At 45.7% G+C, this 25,611-nt stretch overlaps 1 protein-coding gene across 3 annotated transcripts in view; it reads left to right on the forward strand.

Annotated features, from left to right (window-relative positions):
* Positions 1 to 25,611, forward strand: part of UVRAG (UV radiation resistance associated) — a 90,542-nt gene that overhangs the window by 51,492 nt on the left and 13,439 nt on the right. For all 3 annotated transcript variants that reach the window (XM_034074545.1, XM_034074547.1, XM_034074546.1), the window contains one exon: positions 8,118 to 8,196. In XM_034074545.1, the coding sequence (XP_033930436.1) occupies positions 8,118 to 8,196 (79 nt within the window). The remainder of the gene's footprint in view (positions 1 to 8,117; positions 8,197 to 25,611) is intronic.

Consider the following 25,611-nt stretch of genomic DNA (forward strand, 5'->3'; position numbering starts at 1 on the left):
CATTATCTTATCTTGTTTGGGCTGTTTAGTTCTGTCCTCATATAGGGTGTCCTATCCATGGGCTTAAGCTTGAAATCCATCATTCTCTACACTGCCCTGCTTCTTGGTAGTGTTGTGTGAGGCACAGTTGTTCCCTGCATCTGATGGATGACTCTGCTATCACACCAATGACTGCTACAGGCACAGAAATGCATCAGCTCTTTATCTGTACAAGAGTGAATAATTGGGTTTCAGCTGTGTTCTGCCAAGTCCTGCTCTGCAGTCATCTCCCTGCAGCCATTCTGCTTCTTGGCCTTGGCAAGAAGGAGTGAAGGAGAAAACCACAGTGTTCTATCACAAAGCCAGTGCATGAAGCTGGGCAGGAAGCAGCAAAGGTGCTTCAGATATGGTGGTACTGGCTTCATTTAGTCAGTGGACTGAGTTTGTGATCTTCAGGGAATGAATAGGTGATGTCTTGATGTCCAAGTGGAGGCCAGTGATGAGTGGTGTTCCTCAGGGGTCAATATCGGGATTGGAGCTGTTGAATATCTTTCTTGGAGACCTGGACAATGGGATCCAGCACCCTCAGCAGGTTTGCTGATGACACCAAGCTGTGTGGTGCAGTGATGCTGGAGGGAAGGGATGGGATCCAGGGGGACCTGGGCAGGCTGGAGAGGTGGGACCTTGTGAACCTCATGGAGTTCAACCAGGCCAAGGGCAAGGTCCTGCCCTGGGGTCAGGGCAATCGAGCACAAACCCAGGCTGGGGGAGATGGGATGGAGCCTGAGGAGCAGGACTTGGGGTGCTGGGTGAGGAGCATCTCCCCATGACTCAGCTTCAGTGAGCACTGAAGCCCAGAACCCCCCCGTGTGCTGGGGGCACCCCCAGAGCGTGAGCAGCAGCTCAGGGAGGGGATCCTGCCCCTCTGCTGTGCTCTGGGGAGACCTGAGAGCAGCTCCAGTGCCTAAAGGGGCTGCAGGAAAGCTGGAGAGGGGCTTGGGACAAGGGCCTGGAGGGCCAGGCCAAGGGGAATGGCTTGAACCTGCCCAAGAGAGGGGAGACTGAGATGAGCTCTGAGGCAGAAGCTGTTCCCTGGGAGGGTGCTGAGGCGCTGGCACAGGGTGCCCAGAGAAGCTGTGGCTGCCCCATCCCTGGCAGTGCTCAAGGCCAGGTTGGACACAGGGGCTTGGAGCAGCTGCTCCAGTGGAAGGGGTCCCTGCCTGTGGCAGGGATTGGGACTAGATGAGCTTTAAGGTTCCAATACAAACCAGTCTGGGGTTCTGGGATAATTAAGTGTTCTTAAAGCAGCAGTGTCCTTACTGTTAATTTAGCTTGCAAAGCCATGTATGTGAGCAGTCTTTGGACTTTTCCATCAGTTTGCAAATTAAGGTTTTCTAACACAATTCCAAACTAGATTTGGAATCTGACTTACACTTGCCAAAGGGGATGTAGTATCCTATTAAACTGGTGCCACACTTCAGCCTGTGGAAAACAGTTAGCTGTGATGTGCAAAAATCATTATTTTCCTGACTTCTTCCCCAAAGAGCTTTCTGAAGGGGAGATTAAACTTTGAGACTTTTAATATAATTTGGGATATGGCAGAAGCCTGAACAGAAGAAGAGGAGAAGAGATCTAAACCAGATGGTGGGATACCAAAGTAGAAGCAGGTGAAAGCAGTTAAAAATGAAGCAATTCCTTAAGCTTTAAAAATAGCTTGTATTAAAGACAGGCGGTTATAGACAATAAAAATGGGCCACCAATCTATTGGTCCATATGGGGTTTTTCTGGATCCAGAGGAGTCCATAAATCCCAGCACACAACAATAAATGTATTTGGACTCGAATTCAGAAGAGATACTTGAGGTCTGTAATAAATGGATGGAATAGAAGGATTCTTTCAGCTTTTCCTAACAGTTCCCATCTGCCTGCACTGAGAATACTCTAGTGATTTACTGCATGTTCATCAAACACTGAGGCTCTGGTGTAAAACAGCTAAAGATGAGCTGGGGAGATAAAGTTAAATGAGATCTCAATGGCTGGTAAGTCCTTGTCTAAGGTCAGCTGAAAAAGGTAGGGAAGAGAAGTTCTTAGTGGTAAGAGTACAATACTTAGCACAATTTATGTGTAAAGTTGTTGTAAGACAGGTTTTGGTTGGAGATGCTGTAGTAACAACGATCCTGCCCATGCTGTCTTGTCAAAACCAGGGCTTCAGTGTGTACATTCAGGTCACTAAGAGCTGGGTTACAAGCCTTTCTTTTATTAAGTAGTAACTAATACTTTTTATAAGGGGGAAATAAAACACCAAACCTGATTGAATCAAGCTGGAGACACCTCACCTTGAACTGTAAGTATGAAAAAGCTTTGCAAGAGGCTTTTTTACCATCTCCTCCTGAGATTACTCAGGCTTCCAGCAGCAGAGGAGCATAATCTCCTTTGTTATACCTTGAATCATACAAAATAAGGCTGAAATCAACACTGGAAAGTCATGTAGACAATCTTCTGCATCAAGGAATAGTGAAGTTTATATAGAGGGAGGTGTTATGGCTGAGAGAAGAGAGGTTTAAACTTGCTTTAGAGGTGATACCTTTGCCTTTGTTGTGCCTGTAGCTGTTATGATTATAGGATGACCTGCTTGTATGTGGATGAACAGGTAGTTTCAGCATCATGGGGTGATGGTTGGTGGACTCATGGGGCACTTTGCAGCGTTTGGATTGGGTTGCTGCAGAGATGCCATAGGATCTGCTTCCAGCAGAAGTGTTGGCAGGCTCCCAGCAGGTACAGGTGGCAAAGGCATTCATCAGACCTCGTGTCTGCTCATCCTGTGCTGCCCCAGACCGCAGATGTGCTTGGGCAGATTCAAGAATACATCTTCAACTGAGAACTGAGATTTGCCTTTGTTTAACCCTGATGTTTCTGTTGCATCTTAATGAAGGACTCTTCATCAGGGGCTGTAGTGATAGGACAGGAGGTGATGGGTTCAAACAACAGGGGAAGTTCAGGCTGGAGATAAGGCAGAAGCTGTTCCCTGGGAGGGTGCTGAGGCACTGGCACAGGGTGCCCAGAGAAGCTGTGGCTGCCCCATCCCTGGCAGTGCTCAAGGCCAGGTTGGACACAGGGGCTTGGAGCAGCTGCTCCAGTGGAAGGGGTCCCTGCCCATGGGCAAGGGTTGGAGCTGGAGGAGCTTTAAGGTCCTTTCCAACCCAAACCATTCTATGATTCTGTGGTTAACCTGGAATGGAAATGATGGCAGTAAGCCACCAATAGTTTCATCTTGACTGGAAATGTATATATTGTATTTCTTTTATAAGAAGGTTTTTAAGCCAGAGTTGACAGTTTAGTACCTTGTCTACAGTCTTTGTGACCTTAAAATATGATTTGTTGTAGTAAGATTGTTGTAGAATAGTTAGGGTTGGAAAGGACCTTAAGATCATCCAGTTCCAACCCCCTGCTATGAGCAGGGACACCTCACACTAAACCATGGCACCCAAGGCTCTGTCCAACCTGGCCTTGAACACTGACAGGGATGGAGCATTCACAACCTCCCTGGGCAACCCATTCCAGTGCCTCAGCACCCTCACAGTAAAGAACTTCTTCCTTATATGCAATCTAAACCTCTGCTGTTCAAGTTTCAACCCCTTACCCCTTGTCCTGTCACTGCAGTCCCTAATGAAGAGTCCCTCACCAGCATCCCTGTAGACCCCCTTCAGATACTGGAAGGCTGCTATGAGGTCTTCACACAGCCAAGTATGTATTATGTCTAAGATGTGTTCTACTTGACTGAACACCATGTTAGGAGAAAACATCATTAAAGACTGATTCCAAAGTAACAATCCTGTTGATGGTGTAGTTGGGTGCTTGTAGCTCGATACCCATCATTATGTTATTTCTCATGCAAATATTCAGACTATCTTAGAACAGCATTTGTGAAGTGTTGCAAGCTCCTTGAAGATCTCCACATCTAATCCCATTGCTGATGGCAGGGTTCTGGTTCTGTAGAGTCAACTTGAAACCCAGGTAGGCTTTCAGCCCTGTTTTCCATTTCAAAGGCTGACTTGAGGTTATTTTCCCCCTTCTTAGTAACTGTGAACACAGCAGGTAACCTTTGCCTCGATTTTTCCTATTCACAACTCCCTGGGGATGGTTTAATGAGGTTTAATACCCTAGAAACATCCACATGGAGTCCATGGTATAAAATAACACCAATGTTGACACTTCCCTTAGCTGGGATTTCTTTCCTTTCCACCCCTTTTTGCCTCCATGGTTCACAAGGAAATGGGAGATTCTTCCTCTTAGTCTTGCACTAATCTGTGAGGACACGGTTTGATTTGTTGGTCTTCTTTGAGTTTCTTACTAGTAGGTGTATTTGGATACATAGATCAGCAGTACTCCAAGCCTAGACCTGCTTGTACTTGTTTGCTTACTTATTCCCTATCAGACAACCTCCTTATGTGTGAATAGACTGAAAATCAGTAGACCTCTGTACATCAAATAAAGAATAAAGATTAGTCTTAGTACTACCCATGGTTAGTGGCTTCCAGTTGTGTAAACAACAGGATTTCAGTGCAAAGAATAGGATCTGGTTTGACTATTGGGTGATTTAGTGACTTAAATCTGATTTAGCATTAGTATTGAGTGTGGAAAAGGAGAGATTCTTGACTGGGTGTTTTTAACATGCTCCCTTCTGACTTCCCTGCCAGTTTTTCTTGGATGAGGTTTAAGCTGAAGCGTTCATCTGAGCCTGAGCTGAGCTCTGAGGCAGAAGCTGTTCCCTGGGAGGGTGCTGAGGTGCTGGCACAGGGTGCCCAGAGAAGCTGTGGCTGCCCCATCCCTGGCAGTGCTCAAGGCCAGGTTGGACACAGGGGCTTGGAGCAGCTGCTCCAGTGGAAGGGGTCCCTGCCCGTGGCAGGGGTTGGAGCTGGAGGAGCTTTAAGGTCCCTTCCAACACAAACCAGTCTGGTATCTCTTCTGGTGACCATACAACAGACATCTCTATCTTGGTGCTTTTCTGCTTCCCTCTAAACACATCCCACTTATTCCTTTGAATTTGAATCTCTTGGATGAAATCTTCTGCTTCAGAAGAGCTGAATGATTTTTACATCCCCCAAACATGACATGAATGGGAACAAGGAAGGTACATGTTGCACAGTGAACAAGCAGATGCCATTTTCCATGTTACTGTGTGCTTTCTGAGGATAAAAATACTAAAATAGTAGTTTTCAGATGGATTTGTTTGAGCAAGCATCACTAAAAACCTACAGAGCAGCATGCCTGAGACATTTAGCTTACAGCCGTGCTTGTCTAAGGAGCAGGCAAGAAGAGTTTCACATAGGGAGCCAGCAGTTAAAGTTGCCTTCAGTTATACTCTATGCAGCACTAGATGAAATGTTGGGGTTTGTGTCCCTGGATTTTATTGCTTGTGACCAGGCAAGCAAGATAACACACAAAGAAGGGGATGTGGAAGCTGGGAATGTAGTTCTGGGAGTCAGAAATGCTCATGCACAAAGACATCCGCTGATGTTTCTCATGTAGATGGTTATGTTATGAAAGCTGACACGAGGGTGGATGTAGTTGAGAGGCTTTCAAGCATCATTAGTGGAAGTTAGAAGGCAGGAATGGGAATATTAGCAAAGAGGGGAAGCAATGTGTTAAATGCAAAGCTTAGTCTTTACCACTTAAACTGAGTGTGAGATGGTGGCAAGAGCTGAAAACCAGGGTTTTACCCTCTTTTTCTACACTGCCTAACAACAGAATACACGGTTCCCTTTACCAATGGCTCAATGAAATCCTATCTTCTAGTGAACCATGGCTTGTGTTCCTAATGGGGCTTTTATTGTCAAGCTTGAGTTCGTTTTATACTCTTAATTGTAGAGGTATCTTTAAATCTCAGCCCTGCTCTTTCTCCTTAGTGTAACTGTAGATATTGAAATGAATTCCTTTTGATTGGGGTTTTACACTTAGGATAATGCCTCGTGGCGTTTTTGCAGCGTGTGTTCACTTGGAAAGCTTTTCTTCTCTTGCATGGGGAGCTAGTTGGATTTATAGCTCTATTAAGCAAGGTGAGCTAGAGATAGACTATTCACAGGGATTTTTATATCCCTCAAACTCCAAGTGACCCAGTGAGCTTGAAAACAGCCTTAAACTCGAAGCTGATGTCTTAATATTTGATCTGCTGTGATCTTGACCTGTTAACCTGTAGCTTTAATGGCTCTATATAATTCTCCTTAAAAGTACTCTACTGTGGGGCTGATTGATGATAAAATACCCTTTGTGTAAGCAGCCCTCTAGGATGTGTGTTGTTTCTAGCAGATATTGATCTCTATTTGTTATCTTCTGTTTGAGGGAGACTTTGGTTTCTGATGTAATGTGGGTTGCGCACAGATAATATGCTCAGGATCTTGATTAGGAGCTGCAGAACATACGGTGCTTGTAAAGGCTAAAGCTCATTTCATGGGATGGTTCCCATAAAGGTACATTTTAGGTTGTACCAAGATGACTGCATTGCCCACGGTGACCCTGCAGCCTCTGGTGGTAGGGAACAGTCAAAAGCCCATCCTAAGACATGCAGTGTATGGGTATTAAAGGTGTTTATGAGAACTGCTTCAGTTAAAGATTCCTAATGTATATGTATAAAATCACATTCTTCAATGCAGACTCAGTTTCAGTAGTTTAGGGACTAAAGGTTTGGCTCTCTGGTACATGCAGCACTAAAGACAGGAATAAGCTGTGCTGCTGTCTTTGCAAGTGCTGTGCTGCTGTCTTTGCAAGTGCTGTGCTGCTGCCTTTGCAAGTGCTGTGCTGCATCCAGGTATATGAAATTGGGCAAAATGCTGTAGTTATTAAATAGGAGAAGTAAACAGTGGAGCTGCTGGAGTGAGGGCAGAGGAGGCCATGGAGCTGCTGCAAGGGCTGGAGCAGCTCTGCTCTGGAGCCAGGCTGAGAGAGCTGGGCTGGGGCAGCCTGGCCAAGAGAAGGCTCCTGAAGGGGAGAGCTGAGAGCAGCTCCAGTGCCTAAAGGGGCTGCAGGAAAGCTGGAGAGGGGCTTGGGACAAGGGCCTGTAGGGCCAGGCCAAGGGGAATGGCTTGAACCTGCCCAAGAGAGGGGAGACTGAGCTGAGCTCTGAGGCAGAAGCTGTTCCCTGGGAGGGTGCTGAGGCGCTGGCACAGGGTGCCCAGAGAAGCTGTGGCTGCCCCATCCCTGGCAGTGCTCAAGGCCAGGTTGGACACAGGGGCTTGGAGCAGCTGCTCCAGTGGAAGGGGTCCCTGCCTATGGCAGGGGTTGGAGCTGGATGAGCTTAAGGTCCTTTCCAACCCAAACCAGTCTGGGATTCCATGATGATATTTGCAAGGGCTGTAGTGACCTCTTATGCTGTAATTGACTCAAGCCTTTGGTGCATGTATGAAGCTTGTTGAAAGACAAAGTATCCCTTACATTCTTTGAGCTTTGTTCCAGTGTGTGATGGTAAAGTGAGCCTGCAGATGTCTTCTGTGTATGAAGAGATTTGTGCCCATTCAGTCACGAAATAGCAATCAAATGAGATCTATCTAAAAGATTATTTCTATTTGTTAATGAGTTAAGCAAATGGAAATAGTTGACAGCAAAGGAATAATGTGGGCGTTTGTGTTACATTGTGATATAAGGAAGTTCTTTACTGTCAGGGTGGTGAGGCACTGGCACGAGTTACCCAAAGGAATGGGAAATGCCCCATCCCTGGCAGTGTTCAAGGCCAGGTTGGACAGAGCCTTGGGTGCCATGGTTTAGTGTGAGGTGTCCCTGCCATGGCAGGGGTTGGAACTGGATGATCTTAAGGTCCTTTCCAACCCAAACCAGTCTATACTTCACTTCATGGGAGGAATGTTGCACCACTGGGAGAGTCATAAAGCATTTCTTAATAACCTAAACTACTTTAGAAAACATAATCCATTAGCTCAGTTTTGACATCAGCCTTTAAAAGGCTGAGTGACTGGAGCTGCAGAGGATTCCCAAGTGCATTCCATGAAGGGGATTCCAAGGAGAAGTCAGGGAGGCAGGCTTCTTAAATCTTCCCCTTCTCCAAACAGGAGTCTGTGCCTTTGACTTATTTAAACATCTGAATGATTTCACCTTAAATGCTTTTGTTTTCCCTGTTTTCTTTCCCATCAGGTTTCCTTTATATCCAAAAGGAGGGGAGAAGCTTCAGTTTGAATACGGAGTGTATCTTCTCAACAAAAACATAGCCCAGGTGGGTACACTGAGCTTTCTTTCTTCTCTTACCTACTGTGTGCTTAGCATAGTGTGTCATGAATGTGCATCCACTGTGTTGTGATGCTCTTCTCTGTGGTGAACAGCTGTGGAGTAATGAGGATGTTCTTCAAATCATTGTCTTCACTTACCTTACACCTCTGTGATTGAGACTTTCTTCTGTGGTGCTTAGAGAAGGGCTCACCAGCTGATAATGAACCTTTTCCATGCAAACAGTAAGTGCTGAGTCCATAGGCACTGGTTTGAAAGTTGTCAGTGTTTTCTGTTACTTGTATTCTGACAAGGGGTAATAGGTTGAAACTTAAACAGCAGAGGTTTAGATTGAATATAAGGAAGAAGTTCTTTACTGTGAGGGTGCTGAGGCACTGGAATGGGTTGCCCATGGAGGTTGTGAATGCTCCATCCCTGGCAGTGTTCAAGACCAGGTTGGACAGAGCCTTGAGTAACATGGTTTAGTGTGAGGTGTCCCTGCCCATGGCAGGGAGTTGGAACTGGATGATCTTAAGGTTCTTTCCAACCCAAACTATTCTATGATTCTATGATTCTGTGTTTGAGGATCCATGCCTGTCATTCTCATTGCTGGTCTTTAATTTGCTCTATTACTAATATAACTAGTACTCTACCCCTGTACTTAGGATCAGACTTTCCAGCTTGTGTTTCTTAAGCCTTGCAAATGTGCGATTTTACAGTAAAAGAACATTAAGAAGTCCTCTGATGCTCCTTCCTCCCTTCCTTGCTCTTCATGTGCTTTGAAAATCATCCTTTACTTTGGCAAATGCCTGAGAGTTTACAAACTTGCATTTGAGACCTGGGCTGGGGCAGCCTGGACAAGAGAAGGCTCCTGAAGGGGAGAGCTGAGAGCAGCTCCAGTGCCTAAAGGGGCTGCAGGAAAGCTGGAGAGGGGCTTGGGACAAGGGCCTGTAGGGCCAGGCCAAGGGGAATGGCTTGAACCTGCCCAAGAGAGGGGAGACTGAGCTGAGCTCTGAGGCAGAAGCTGTTCCCTGGGAGGGTGCTGAGGCGCTGGCACAGGGTGCCCAGAGAAGCTGCTCATTCTGCATCTGAGCCTATTCTCTATCCAGCTCACCTGAAAGTACTGAATAGAACTGGTATAAAGCCTAAACCCAGCTGGAGCCCAGCTTCTTTAGCACTTCCATTTACAGCAGTGAGCCATTGTTCAACTACACCCAAAGAGTACTTGCTAGCTCTGGATTCATTCATACTTCATCAATATCCCATTTCCCCAGCTTGCTCACAAGCACGTTGGGCCATGAAGTGCCAAGAGATGTATTTGTATTCCAACAGAAATACTGGCATTTCAGCCTCTAACCTGTTTGTAAGGCTTGAAATAAGATTGCTCTGACAGTTTTATTCATGAAATACCATTTTTGTGCTTAGTTTCTAGTTGGTTTTCCACTTTTCCACCAGTCTTTCCCCCCCCTTATTCCCTACCCAGAATTGAAATCAAGCTTCTGGGTCTCTTTGTGGTGTTTGTTTTTGAAGCTTGGATTGCATTTACCGTTTTCCAGACTTCTGGTATCATGCCCATGCTTAGTGTATTTTGGAAGATAACCTCCAATGGCTCTGAAATGACTTAAAGGCTAAAATACTATAAGATGAAGTTAATCAAGTCCTGCTAATCTTGGAAATTCACTTAACCAGGCTGTTAATATAACTTAGACTGAGCCTCTTTGTTCCTGGTATTAATAATGGCAGACAGCTGTTCACACTTGAAGACTAGTGAGACACAGGGATTAAATACTCTTTCCTTCAAAGGCTTTGATAGCTTTCTCTCTCCATTACTATCAAATCAATCCTTTCCTCAATCTCTGCTTAAGTAAATACATTAGTTCATTCTGCCACTTGAGTCGTGATGCTGCTCCCTTTGCTTTGCAGCCTTTCATGGTTTGGTTGCTATTCTGGAGCTTGCTGTACCCTTGTGTGATGGAAGTGCTCTGTGCTTCTTCCTTGACTGAGATGGTGAACTCTTAGAATCATAGATTTGGGTTGGAAGGGAGCTTAAAGCTCATCTCAGCTCCAACCCATGCCATGGGCAGGGACCCCTTCCACTGGAGCAGCTGCTCCAAGCCCCTGTGTCCAACCTGGCCTTGAGCACTGCCAGGGATGGGGCAGCCACAGCTTCTCTGGGCACCCTGTGCCAGCGCCTCAGCACCCTCCCAGTAAAGAACTTCTTCCTTATCTCCAACCTGAACTTCCCCTGTTCCAGTTTGTCCTGTTCCTGTGGGACTGGGAGCACTTGAACACGTGCTCACTCACCCGTGGTGCTTTCCAAGTCTTTCCAGTTGGTTTCTGACTTCCCTGGCACGCCTTGAAACTCATAAAAGTAAATTAAGACTTTTAAGTATGTCTTTGTATTGAATGTTTCCAAATGCACATGGGGTCAGTGGGGCTGGTAGAAGCTGGAGTAGTCCTTGGCCGGGCTTTGAAGTGGTTTGTACAACACCAGTGGTTCACATGTTAATGCTTGAGATTTTATGCTGTTGAATAGGAAAACATCATAAAAGCAAATCAGGATTTTAGGGGGGCTTCTACAATGTTATTTAATCAGGAAAGCGTTGCTGAAGTCCACATAAACTGTTGTAGTCACCTTTGTTTTGATGTCTGTGGGTAAATACCGCAGCTTTTTATAGTTCTGCCAAGGGGAAATTGCATTGTGAGAGCAGAACAGGTAAATAACATTGAGGAATACACCACAAACTTCTATACTTAGGGGTGACTTGATCTAGAAACCTGAGACTGAACCCTTTGTGTGTTCCTTTGGAGGCTGCAGCTTGATTTGAGTGGCTTTTAGAACATGTTAAGGGTGCTTTGAGAAGCTTCTAGATCTGCTCCATCCCTGGCAGTGCTCAAGGCCAGGTTGGACACAGGGGCTTGGAGCAGCTGCTCCAGTGGAAGGGGTCCCTGCCTGTGGCAGGGGTTGGAGCTGGAGGAGCTTTAAGGTCCCTTCCAACCCAAACCAGTCTGGGATCCTGTGATTCTATGTGCTTAGTTCATATGAATGTGTGAAACTGAATTTGGATGGAGAACGAGCAACAGCCTCTTTCTTACCTCTAGACCATTACAACCTGTGAGAGAACACTCTTAAGGCCCAAAGGTGTTGGCCTTAATTCATAGCACGGGTCATACAACTTATTTTGTTGAGAATCATGTGGATTTGTTGCTCAGTTCCCTCTGGGAGCTGTGGGAAGGTTGGAGGTGCATAGGAGGAGCAGTGCTGGCTCTAGTGGAGCATTGAGAAGAGCTTGGGTCTCCATCACCTCCTTCAACTCATTCATCAAGACTTGATGGCTGTGAGTGAGACACAAAGAGCTCAGAAAACCTTAAATACTTGAAAGGATTAATGAAATCTTCCCTGCTTTCCCAGATCTCTATAATTCTGTTTTCCTTTCCAGTTACCTGGAATTCTGGCTGCAAGGATTAAAATGAGTGAGTAAAGTGAGATTGGCTTGATAGGAAGCAAAATCACTGCAGTAAAAGCTCTTCTAGGGATATGCTGGTGCTGTTTTGTAAACCAGCAGGATAACAACAATGTAAACCACATCTTGCACTCGGGAGAATCCAGCTGGAATACAAAGCAGCTCAGTGCTAGCTTGGTAGAGCATTTCTGTAGAGAAACTTGCTTTGCTGGTACATTCCGAAGTCTGAACAATGTGTGTTAATTCCGAGAGTTCATAATCACTTCCATCTGTATGGGAGCACAAATTGCTTCAATCCCCATAGTTTCTACTTGTAAAATGGAATCCCTCCCGACGTTCACAGAGCAGCTTTCCCAGTTGGATAACGTTAGGTAAGACCTTAAATTTCCAGTTATGATTTCAGCCCTTTGACTCTAATGAACACACAAAACGTGTTGGCTTTTATAAGGGGGTATTAGTGACTTCTGTCTCATAACATCAACAACAAAAATCACTGTAACTCCAGAGTGCTGTCAAAGGTGAAGCACAAAACAGTTGCTAAAATGGGAGTGAATACCTCTGCTCTCTAAAGCATTAGGCACTGGAAGATGATTCAGTAGGTAGCTGGCCCCACAAACCCTGACCTTAAAGCTCATCCAGTCCCAACCACGGGCAGGGACCCCTTCCACTGGAGCAGCTGCTCCAAGCCCCTGTGTCCAACCTGGCCTTGAGCACTGCCAGGGATGGGGCAGCCACATCTTCTCTGGGCACCCTGTGCCAGCGCCTCAGCACCCTCCCAGGGAACAGCTTCTGCCTCAGAGCTCAGCTCAGTCTCCCCTCTCTTGGGCAGGTTCAAGCCATTCCCCTTGGCCTGGCCCTCCAGGCCCTTGTCCCAAGCCCCTCTCCAGCTTTCCTGCAGCCCCTTTAGGCACTGGAGCTGCTCTCAGGGCTCCCCAGAGCACAGCAGAGGGGCAGGATCCCCTCCCTGAGCTGCTGCTCACGCTCTGGGGGTGCAGCCCAGCACACGGGGGGGTTCTGGCCCACCTTAGAGTGTTGGGGGGATGAGGGTTCATTGGCTTTGAGTTTCAAATCTCAGATCTGTAGGAAAGAGAAGCTTTATTGCTGCATTATTGGTTGTTTTTCTGTTTCTCACCTTCACTCCTTGAGTCTTGATTGCTTGGGCCTGACTTAAGCGTGTGCTCTTCATTACATGTGAAGAGATTTGGTTTTAGTGACAGTCCTTGAACTAGGTCCTTAGTGAGCACTCAGGGTCTCACTAGCAGAGCATATCTGGTCTGAACTTGTGTATAAGATGGTAGTACATGACTTTTTTCCTGTATTAATCATTATTTGTAACCCATGCATATGTGATGTATAGCCATTGAAGAGAGCATGACCATCTTATTCATGGACCTTCCAATCCTTGGGGTATTGCAGAAGCTCTCTCTGGCATGCTATTTGACAGGTACTAATCCTCATCCAGTTGCAGGATTGTTTGGAGAGGATATTACTGTGTTACAGCTGTAAAGCTTGTTACTTCTGGTCCCAATCAGAAGGGGGATTTACTGCAGCTATTTTCTTGCATGGGACAATCATCTTATTTGCAGCTCTGATCATCAGATGATTTGATTTCCTAGAGCCAAGCTTAAGCAGTGAATGTGTCTTATCTTACCCCAGTTCATCACTGGTGTTTGTCAGGGGGGAACTGCAGTGGTAGCATTCAGAGCAGACCTTCCCAAGCATCACTGCAGGAGTTAAGGGTGGATTCCCCTGTTCATGCTGAATGTGTGCTCACAATAGCCTCACAAGGCAGAGCTTCTCTTGATTTGTTCTGTCAGACAGCTATTGAGTGATGTTAGGCTTATGCTCCCACCCTCATGGGCATGATTTGCTCAGCCCTGGCCAAAGCATAGTTCTGCTTTCATCTGACAGTCATTAGCAACAGATGAACTTTAGTGTTTGACATGTAAAACATCACTCCAGGCATCTTCTGTCTGCTCCCCCAGGGGTGTTTGTTTTCACATCGCTGTGATACAGATCCAAGTAACTAACTTGTATTGAGCCCTCCCTTTACGTGTCCGCAGTGGCTGTGTCCACAGGGTGGCAGGCGACATTTATGTGCTCTATGCAACCTGTTGGAGGAGATGATCAGCCAATGCTGATCCACTGGGAATGGTGTTTTTGGGTTCAGTTGCTTGTCTGATACACGAGGTAAGTGACATTCACAGCAGCACAGGAGAAAAGCAGAGTGATAGAACAAGGGGTAATGGGTTAAAACTGAAACATGGGAAGTTTAGATTGGATATAAGGAAGAAATTCTTTACTGTGAGGGTGCTGAGGCACTGGAATGGGTTGCCCAGGGAAGTTGTGAATGCTTCATCCCTGGCAGTGCTCAAGGCCAGGTTGGACAGAGCCTTGGGTGCCATGGTTTAGTGTGAGGTGTCCTTGCCTATGGCAGGGGGTTGGAACTGGATGATCTTAAGGTCCTTTCCAACCCAAACCAGTCCATGATTCTAAAGTACTTCTGGATGTGTTTGAGTTGCAGTCATACTGATACCTTTAATAGAACAAAAGCTGGATGCTTATGTACTACTGCTGTACATAAGGAACTGAACTGCAGTTCAGCTCCTCAACATGAAACGAGGCAAGATGTTCAGTTTCTGGCTCTGGGAAGGTATCAAACATGCAGGAAAATCAACTTTATCCTTGGAACGATTAAACTTTTCCATGGGAAGCTGAACAGCAGAAACGTTAGGGCTCCACATTTGTTTTGGCAATAAACACCATGGAGCAGAAGTGCCTTTAAGCGTTCTGTGGGTATCGGTGTAGAGGCAGCGCTTATGACCCTCGGAGTGTAGGATCCTGTGACTTGCACACTACATCTTTTTATGAGGCCCCTAAACTCCCATCGTAAAACATACAGTTCAGAAAGAATGCACTGTCTGAATCTGCAGCCAACTTAACTGCATGGGGGGAAAAAAGTGCTCTTGAAAGAGCACAGGTTGAAGCCAGAGTCGAGTCCCCATCTTGTAAAGTGCCAAGCATTCAGTTTAATGGTAAGAGGAAGGGACTGCACCTGAAAAACCACAAAGTACCTTCTCCAGCTGCATAGAGCCAAAAGCTGTTAGGAGAGGTTTCATTCCTGCAAGTCTCTGAGGGTAGCAATGGGCTGATACTTGGCCAGGTCATTTAGAACTGGGGAATTTACATATGGTTTATTGCAAACTTGTTGGAAGCTTTTCCTTTTTTTTTCTTTCCTATCACCCATGCCAAGATAAAATGGGTTGAAATGAGACTGGATTAGCTGTAACAACAGTCACCCTTTCATACAGATGAAAGCCTGCTTGTCCTTGCTCTTAGGCAACTTGTGCTGATCACCGAAAGGCCAGGGTGAACTTGCTCTGTGGATGAGGAAGTTCTTGGCTTCTTCAGGCTGTACTATCACCTGCAGCTTGAGCCTGGGCCGTGCTTGTACAGAGAATCAGGGAATGGTTTGCGTTGGAAAGGACCTTGAGCTCATCCAGTTCCAGCCACCTGTCATGGGCAAGGACACCTCACACTAAACCATGGCACCCAAGGCTTCATCCAACCTGGCCTTGAACACTGCCAGGGATGGAGCATTCACAACCTCCCTGAGCAACCCATTCCAGTGCCTCAGCACCCTCACAGGGAAGAGCTTCTTCCTTATCTCCAGCCTGAACTTCCCTGTTTCAGTCTGAACCCATCACCCCTTGTCCTATCACTGCAGTCCCTGATGAAGAGCCCCTCTCCAGCATCCTTGGAGCCCCCTTCAGACACTGGAAGCTGCTCTGAGGTCTCCATGCAGCTTCTCTTCTCCAGGCTCAACAGCCCCAATGTTCTCAGCCTGGCTCCATACAGGAGCTGCTCCAGCCCCTGCTCATCCTCATGGCCTCCTCTGGAGCAGATACAGATCTGGCATCACCAGCCATGCCTAGAGCCCCTTCTCCATCAGGATTGTGTGGACCACCCCTTGCAGGCATGCTCTGTGTGTTAGATCACTTGTGTACCGCATGGCTGTCATCATCTCTCTGCATTAGCTCTTCAGCCTAAGCTATTTAAAGAACAACTGAGTATGTGTTTAAAATAGACCCCAAATCCAGTAATCAAAAGGAAAAATGGATTCCTGATACAGTAAAACTGACATAAACACGTGTGATTTGCCAACTTCAACTGCTTTGTAGTATATATAAGCACTGCAATTTGAAATTGGAAGAGATAGGGAAGGGGGAATTCTGTTACCAAGCCATGGCACACAGTGTTAGCATAGGGATAAGATGTAGCGTGTAATTGTTCCTAATGAGTGGAGTGTGTGCTTTGGAGGCAAAGCTTGATTTTCAGATATGAAGTATTAACACCTGTGGAATTCCTGGATCTCATCTGAGAGCCTGTCTCTTCCTGCAGGAGCCTTCTCACTTCCTGCCATGTTGCCATCTCTTAATGGGGGGGAAGTTGATGTGACAATGCATATCTTTGGCTTTAATGCATAAAAATGACTTATCTGTCATTAGCAAATGCCAAACTGTGGTTTTTGGGGTGTATTTTTGATGTTTTTTTCACTGTGCTTCTGTTGTTTTCACTTCTCCATCCTTTGTTCTTCTGTGTTATAGTTCAATATGTGTATTTTGTGCTTTGTGAGGGAGGGTTTCTCTAACCCCGCTATGCATTGGATTTGGCACATCAGGGCACAAGCCCTGCTTTGAAGGCTTTGGGTATGACAGCTACTTAATCATCCATAAATGCCTTTCAGGGTTATTATGTGCTGTGGTTGGAGCTCAGAGCAAGTTGTTCTCCAGCATAAGGAATAACAGTATTCCAGTATCTAAAACCGAGCTGGAGAGGGGCAAAGAAGGAGGTACAAAAGGTTACTTGATTCCTGCCTCTTGCACATCTGACCTTTGGTTCTGTGCTTGGTGTAATGAGTTTAATACCAAAGTTCAGGATGGATGAGCTCATAGGAAGTATCTGTGCCCATGATTATAGTCCAACAAACATCACTTTGTGATACCAAGCTGCTTCAAGAAGTTCTGCCTTGGACCTGGGAAGCTTGTGCTGCTCAGTTTCATCTCCTCAAGCCATAATGGAGCAAGACTGGAGCTGAACAGCAAACATGGTTTTAGTTATATGAGAGGAGAAGCTTTTCTCAGGCCAGTAACTGCTCTATCTCCTAAATTGCCTTAAATGTCCTTTTTCTATGTGAGAGGCACCTTCACGGGCAAAGGGGCCTATGTAGGTTGTTCTTACAAGCCCACTAACCCCTGTATGGTTAGTCTCTGGTGATGCTTTCCCATATCCTTACTGAGACACCAGCATCCATGAAGCTGATGTTTGAGACCTCTCCAGAGGAGATATTGTATTTACTCTCAGGAAGGGTTTCACAAATGCAAGAAAGTCCTGGAGGAAACACAGCTTTTGGCTCATCTCCGTGTTCAGTTCTGCAGTGTGTTCTGCATGTACTCAAACACGTACTCCTATTTCCTTTATTGTCCTGTGGTCTATCTCCAATAAACACTAGTGCTGTGAAACCAGAACCCAGTATTAAACTGTGCCTATTATCACATTTCAGCTTTAATAATTAGAAGAAAACTACTTCATTAACCTTTGGCACAATATTATGAGTTGCTGAGCATGAGAATCCAGGCTGCTGTTGGGTTTGGGTAATGCTCAGGCTTTGTGTGTTGGTGGATGTGAAGGGAAAAAGCAGCTTAATAGAATTCAGAGGGAAATGGAAGGAGGTAGAAGGGAATGAGATCTGTTATCAGCTGAGAATGTCATTCCCCTGGTCACTGCTGAAACATTCCCATGCTTAGATTTCATGCATGCATTCCCCCTTCCTTTCAGATGGAAGTGAGCTGGAATTCTCCAGGATGAGAGGAAAGGGGTGGGAAGAACCAGCGATGAGAAGTTACCAGATGGATTTGATACAGTGTGAACTGAGTCAGAGCTCCATCCTGACCTAATGCATGCAGATGCTTAGCCATGATGTAGAGACTGGCATTTCCTAACAGTACTATTGACTGTCTTGGACCAGTGACTTTGCAGCATCTCAGCTGTTTGTTATTGCTGTTAAATCAAAGTAATAGGAAAAATATCTTACTTTTAATAACCTCTACCTTGCAAATGAGAGGAAAATCAAGCTAGTTTAGAGCTAAGCAAGGTTCAAAACTAACAGTGGTTCTAAGCAGCCTTTGAAGGGACAGCACAGAATGGAGTTATGTCTTGTTGCTGCTTTGGTTTCTGTTTGTATGCCTTATTTGTTATTGCTGAATCAAAACTGTGATGGGAGTCCTGTAACATGGCTTTAATGAAGGCTTTAAGCATGTTGGGTCAGCTTGAGGGACTATAACGTGTGTGCTCTATGGATTAATGAAGGACACAGGTCTTCAAGGGTTGATGTCACTTGTTTTTCTTGCTAGTTTAGAAGCATTGCAAAGTAAACATCTGCTGTACAGGGTGGACCTATGAACAGCATGGAAATCCACTTGGGACAGGGAGGCAGGTTTGGCATAGCAAGATTCAAGTCATCATTTCCATATAAATAGCTGTGTACTTGAGCACTTCCTCTTGTTTGGATGAGGGCTGTCCCTGCTTGTGGCAGTTCTTTATTTGCTCCTTCTGCAAGTGAGAGTGAGGACTTGGAAGATGGGTTTCAATCACAGTGCAAGAAGTGTAAGACCTCAGTGTCCAGCCCTAGGGCAGCAGCACAAGAGGGATGTGGAGCTGTTGGAGCGAGGCCAGAGGAGGCCATGGAGCTGCTGTGAGGGCTGGAGCAGCTCTGCTCTGGAGCCAGGCTGAGAGAGCTGGGCTGGGGCAGCCTGGACAAGAGAAGGCTCCTGAAGGGGAGAGCTGAGAGCAGCTCCAGTGCCTAAAGGGGCTGCAGGAAAGCTGGAGAGGGGCTTGGGACAAGGGCCTGGAGGGCCAGGCCAAGGGGAATGGCTTGAACCTGCCCAAGAGAGGGGAGACTGAGCTGAGCTCTTAGGCAGAAGCTGTTCCCTGGGAGGGTGCTGAGGCGCTGGCACAGGGTGCCCAGAGAAGCTGTGGCTGCCCCATCCCTGGCAGTGCTCAAGGCCAGGTTGGACACAGGGGCTTGGAGCAGCTGCTCCAGTGGAAGGGGTCCCTGCATGTGGCAGGGGTTGGAGCTGGGTGAGCTTTAAGGTCCCTTCCAACCCATTCCATGATTCTGTGAAGAAGCTCAAAAGACTGAAACAAATCCCCTTGGTTAAATTTACTTCCAAGCTGTGATAGATTCATTCTGGCAGTGTTTTAGATACGAAAAATGCCAGTGAATGTGACATGTTTAGCTTTGAGATACACTATCTCAAGCGCTGATTGATACCACAATGCCTTTTGCACATGTTGCAGCTCGAGGGTTGTTCAGTAAACCCCCCCATCTAAGTGAGAACAACCCACCAGCCTTAATAAAACAAAGGCGAGCAACATGTGAAGAGTGCAAATAAGCTAAAATGGTCTTAATTTCCCCCAAAAGGTATAAACACACACAACTGTGTATATAGCAGCAGGCATTATTCCACTGATCCCCCAAGGTTGTTTATATAGCAACAGGCATTATAACAACGCTTTCTGTTTTCATTATTGCAGTGCTTAGTCATCTGAAGGCCAGCCAATGCTCCTTCAGCCTCGGAGAAGTCATCCAGGATCTTGTAAAACAATTAACTATGTCATTTGATTGAATCTTGCCTTTTCTAGTTCTCTCCCAGCGTTTGACATCCTCTGAAAGCCTGATGTGAATGCTTGGCTCCCAACCAACCCTCCAAACTGGATTGAAAGAACACTCTTGCTTCTATTTGTGTTTGTAGGCTTGCACATTTGGGGAGCAGATGGCTTTTTGGAATGCCTGATGCTAGCAAGAGAAACTCCTTGTTTAGCTGAAAAGGATTCAGGATTGCTTTTGACTGCCTTAAGAGTGCGTAGTGGGTTCAGTCCACTTGTATAGATAGAGCTGCAACATCAAGGACCAGCTGCCTGCAGTACAGACTAAGGGAAGCGTTAGAACTGTATGGTCCCTTCCAACCCAAACCATTCCATGTTTCTATGATAAGGGCGGATTTGGATGTAGGCTCCAATATTAGGCATAATATGTATTAAAGGCGCTGGTATTTTAAGCTTTATTAACATAGGTTGAGCTGTGAGACTGCTTCCACATGTCTTAGACCAAGATGAATAGGGCTGGGGAAACAATATGTTAAATGATGAACAGATGAAGTCACAATTAGAGTTATTCTGGGCTCCCCCAAAAAAGGATATTCCAGTCCAGGTACTCTGTGGTTTCTGGCTGGGAGTAAATGTATGTGCTGGTGTACCATTAGTCATTAAATCCTGCTACAGGAATGAGTGTAGGAAATGGGCTATTCTTCTTTGTATGTAAATGCAGGATATCATTATTCTTCTTAAGAGGCAGCCCCTTAGTGGAAAGAGCCCTAATTTTGGTCTTGGGTGCAATCTGATACTACCCAGAAATAGAAAGATAACTAAATGGCTTCTTCTTAAGCCAACTTATTGGGAAACTTAAGTAGTTCCGTTCCTTCTTATCTTATGGGCTGTATAGGAGAGAAACTGAACCTTTGCAGGTTTGTATTTTAGTTAACAAATGAGGCTGCTGTGTGTATCATGATTTGATGAATAGATGTTTTACCATGGAACTGTTGCCTTTAGGAAGGTGTTGAGCTTTTATGTCTTCTGATACGATTCTAACTAAGTATAACTGTCTAGGTGGCAAAATAAATGCTTAGAAGGTGCTTGGATGGCAGTGGTTTAGAGACACTCAGCGTGGAGCTGGCTGCTGCTGAGGACTGACACCTTCCTTCCAGTAGGAGTTCAAGCCATTGCACTGAAAGGAATGCAGGTAGAAACTGGGTGCTTTTATTGAGGTCCCTTCCAACCCAAACCATTCTATGATACTACAGTATTTCTTTTCCCTCCTCTTCCTAAAGAGTCTAAACCAACTATGCCTGGCTTGTTATGAGTTAATTTAAGGGGTTTGCCATCTCTCACCTACAGGTGATACTGTGGTTGTGTTAGCTGGAACAGTTTTCATGGGGTTTGATGGAAATTAAGTGTTTAAACACTGTATTAGAAAGCTGATACAGGTTTTAAGGGTAAATCCACCTTTCACTTTGAGAACCATTGTCTTTAATGCAGTTTGTTTTCTCTCAAGGCTGAGAGAGCTGTGTCTCTTCAGCCTGGAGAAGAGAAGGCTCAGGGAGGCTTTATCCCCATGTGCCAGGAGTTAAATGGTGTCTACAGTGAAGCTGGAGACTCTCTTTTGACAAGAAGTCCCATGGAAAAGCCAAGGGGTGATGGGCACAAGTTACTGCTGGGGAGATTCCCACTGGACACAAGAGGGATATTTCACAACGGGAGCAATAATCCATTGGAATAATCTCCCCAGGGAAGTGGTGACTCCCCAGTGTTGAACACTGTTAACACTGGGCTGGACAGGGTGCTGGGCATCCAGTCTGGGGCATGCTGTGCTTGGAAGGGTTGGACCAGATGATCCCTGAGGTCCCTTCAACCTGGGATTCTGGGAACATTTATGGTTGTCTGTGATGTTGGAATAAACAGCAAGTGTAATGTTAAATATCCCCTAGTCCGATAGGCTGGTCTTCTATAAAGGTAGCATTGCCCTTAATATAAACTTAATAGAATCATAGAATGGTTTGGGTTGGAAAGGACCTTAAGATCATCCAGTTCCAACCCCTGCCATGGGCAGGGACACCTCACACTAAACCATGGCACCCAAGGCTCTGTCCAACCTGGCCTTGAACACTGCCAGGGATGGAGCATTCACAGCTTCCCTGGGCAACCCATTCCAGTGCCTCAGCACCCTCACAGTAAAGAACTTCTGCCTTATCTCCAACCTGAACTTCCCCTGTTTCAGTCTGAACCCATCACCCCTTGTCCTATCACTGCAGTCCCTGATGAAGAGCCCCTCTCCAGCATCCTTGGAGCCCCCTTCAGACACTGGAAGCTGCTCTGAGGTCTCCACGCAGCTTCTCTTCTCCAGGCTCAACAGCCCCAATGTTCTCAGCCTGGCTCCATACAGGAGCTGCTCCAGCCCCTGAGCATCCTCATGTTCTTCCTTACAGGTACTTCCTGAATTTGAGGGCAGACCCCCCATATTTTACAGGAGCAGTCTAGGCAGTTACTGACAGTTTAAACACTGTCCTTCTATCAATGTCTTTTCCTAATGCTAAAGTTACTCACTTTGTCACACTGGATTTGTAGCATCAGATGTTTGGGGATACAAGAAAAGAAAGTCATCAAATTGGATGAATGTAGTATTCCTAAATCTTGGAGAAACATAACTATATACTTTTAAGTTAGGTTTGAGTAGCTACTTTGTTACATCTCTGATTAAATAACTTTGAATGCTGTTAGTTAACATAGAAGCCAGAGTGACAAAGCCCAGTAAAATGTAGCTTTGAATCTTCTTCTCTTTGAGACGAATAAAAGGAGTTAATCAGTGTAATTGAAAGAAATTACATAGTGAGGTTATTTTTCACCTTAAACCAGTGCTCTGAAGTTCTTCTGTTTTGAACTGTTCATAAAATATGATGCATATCTGAAAGAGGCCACAAGGATGCTGGAGAGGGGCTCTTCATCAGGGACTGCAGTGATAGGACAAGGGGTGATGGGTTCAAACTGAAACAGGGGAAGTTCAGGTTGGAGATAAGGAGGAAGTTCTTTACTGTGAGGGTGCTGAGGCACTGGAATGGGTTGCCCAGGGAAGTTGTGAATGCTCCATCCCTGGCAGTGTTCAAGGCCAGGTTGGACACAGGGGCTTGGAGCAGCTGCTCCAGTGGAAGGGGTCCCTGCCTGTGGCAGGGGTTGGAGCTGGATGATCTTAAGGTGCTTTCCAGCCTGGATCATTCTCTGATTCTATGATCTCCTCTGCTACACCTTGTTTCTGTGGAGGAAGTTGCTAATAACTGCTGCAAGAGCAGACTCTGACTCCTGTCTGATGTCTTCCTTGTTTTCCAGTTAATGTTTACTACGTGTTTTGCTCAATGGAGTCACATTTCACACAGCACTTGGGAAAACAAAGCTGCATATAGGAGCTGAATATTGAAAAGGAAGTGCAAATAGTACTTATATTACTTGAGCATCATTAATGACTTACAGTCCCATGGTGAATACAGGGTTATAAACATGAACACAACTCTTGGCCACTTGCTCCCTCCAATTAAAACGTGTGTTTCCATGGATGTCTGGGCCTATGATACCCTGAAGAAACAATCTCATCTTTAAATAAAGCACTGCTTTAGCAAATGACACTTGGTTCCTTTGGAAGCTGAGTGTTGGGTGAATGGAGGTGGGTGATGTTTAATAGCATCAAATGAAATCTGAACTCGGTTTCTTGGGAGAATCCAGACAGCAACAGTCACCTCCTGCTTTTCTTTTCCCACCTTTCCAGGTTTCATGAGCAAAGCATCTGTCTTCTCCTTACGTTCGCCTCTTCTTAGAATTGATTTTGATGTTAGAGTATGTATTCTTGTTGAATTCTGCTGTCACAAGTCATGGGTGAGGGTTATTGCTGTTGTTGTGTCTTGCTGGTTATTGGACAAGGTGGAGTAACTGTGTGTGAGCTGTACAGGCTGTTAAAAGATACTAAACTGAAGGAAACGTGTAAGAGAAATACTTTATGGTTCGGGGAGGAAAAACCCCACAGTTCTTACTAATGATGAAGTCTAAAGGGGCTGCAGGAAAGCTGGAGAGGGGCTTGGGACAAGGGCCTGTAGGGCCAGGCCAAGGGGAATGGCTTGAACCTGCCCAAGAGAGGGGAGACTGAGCTGAGCTCTGAGGCAGAAGCTGTTCCCTGGGAGGGTGCTGAGGCACTGGCACAGGGTGCCCAGAGAAGCTGTGGCTGCCCCATCCCTGGCAGTGCTCAAGGCCAGGTTGGACACAGGGGCTTGGAGCAGCTGCTCCAGTGGAAGGGGTCCCTGTCCATGGCAGGGGGTTGAGGCTGGATGAGCTTTAAAGTCCCTTCCAACCCAAACCACACTGGGATTCTGTGATGCTTCCTTTTGGTATTTGCTGCATGTGTTGTAGGTTCTATCACTCAGTAGAAGTGGAGAGATTTCTCTTTCAGAATAGGTGGGATCACTGCAAAGTAGGAGTTAACCTTGTCATGTTGATGGGGACGTGTTTTAGGAAGCAGACTAAAAGCTGGGAAATAACTCATGGCTCTGATGCTTCAACTGCTTTTTCTCTGCCACTAGAAGGCAGAGGAGGTTTTCAGCAGCTCCTGGTTTACCTGTAAGTGCATCATCATCACCTTCTGTTGATACAGACACATAAGGCAGTATTGCTTTTGCTTTAAGCTGTTACGAAGCCAATGTAGAAGTGGTTTATAAAGTTAAATCACATTATTCTCTGACATCCCAACTTTGCTTACCATGAATCTCTAGTGCCTGCAATAAGTAAATGGCTTGTAGCAGAAACAGTGGTCTTGTCCGTGTTTGGATACAGGAATCTTGCATACATTCCTCTGATCTTGGCTGTTGGCAGTAGAGCGATCCCTTAATCCAGCACTTTTCACGCTATGAAACCTTAGAATTTAAGGGTGCCTATAAAAGGAATCATCTCTGAACGTTTGATTGTAGTAGGAGGGACAACGTGATGGTTTTGATTTGTTTTGCTGGTTTATTTCTCTTGCCCCCAGGCTCGTGCTTTGGTTAACCAAATCCACTGTAATCCCATCAGGAGAACGTGGTGATCGAAGAGTAATTGATATTGGATGGTTGTCTTAATCCGGGTTCTGTCATTGCAGCAGCAAATCTGAATCCAAGCCCACCATATGCCTTGGCTGGGTCCATATGGAACTAATAACCTGTGTAATAAATGGCCTCTTGTTATACAAAGCAGTGCTGAGGATGATTTTCTTCCAAAGCTATTTTTCTTTCTCAAACTCTGAAAAGTGTAGAAATCATTCCCAATTTTGAGTCTTTTTTGGTCAGAAATCCTTCTAACTTGAAGGATTCTTGCTTACACCTCACTGCCATCAGTCATAGAAACAGGTGTGGATCTGAAAAACCAGTTTTAACTTGGAATGGGATCATTGTGGATGGGGATTGGAGCAAGATGCTCCAGTGGAAGGTGTCCCTGCCCGTGGCAGGGGGCTGGAACTGGATGAGCTTTAAGGTCCCTTCCAACCCAAACCATTCCATGATTCTGTGACCATTCCATGTTACAGCAACTACTTCAGTATCCAGTTTGTGCTGTTACTGTCTGTGTGCAGTGGAGGCCAGCTGTGGCTTCTAGAGGGTGTTATCTGCTGAGAACTGTGTGTTAGGCTGGTTCCTCTTTATCCTGCTAGTCTTAAAGATACTGAAATTTAGGGATATTTTAGTTGTCATATTTTAACCATAGAAGGGTTAAATTTCCCTGCAGAGTTTCCCTGGAGCATTGGGATTCACACTGGAAAGGCAGAGTTTTCCTTCCCCTTCCATGTGCTTTCTTTAGGAGGTATTTGATTTTGGGAACTTGTCATTTAAACAGTTTATAACCACCAGCAGTGACAGTTCTGTTGGGTACTTCATTTGATAACCTGAGAGTAAAAGCAAGTTTACATGGTGTCAGATATGGAATCGTTTCCATCCTGTTTGCACCCACACAGGAGTTAATACTTGGCTTAAGGTCAGTCAGTGCTTGAAGCCTTTCTCTTAGCTCCATGCATTGTATGTGTATGCTGGCTTTAATTATGGGAATAATAGAAGCAGTTTAAATGTTGATGGACGCTCTATAAGGAGCAGATTTAGACCAGTTGTGTGGCAATATGTATTTGTACCAGTTGATATCACTGTAGTAATTCCCATATACATTGATGCTCTCAGGAATGACGCACACAAATACATGTTTGGAACCAATGCATACAGAACACTGTGTTGAAACTGGGTCTTTCCACCTAATGGCTGTGTTTTCATTAAGCTGGGAGGGTGCTCTCC

This window comes from Melopsittacus undulatus, chromosome 2, assembly GCF_012275295.1.
Source record: "Melopsittacus undulatus isolate bMelUnd1 chromosome 2, bMelUnd1.mat.Z, whole genome shotgun sequence".
In the NCBI taxonomy this organism is placed as follows: Eukaryota; Metazoa; Chordata; class Aves; order Psittaciformes; family Psittaculidae; genus Melopsittacus; species Melopsittacus undulatus.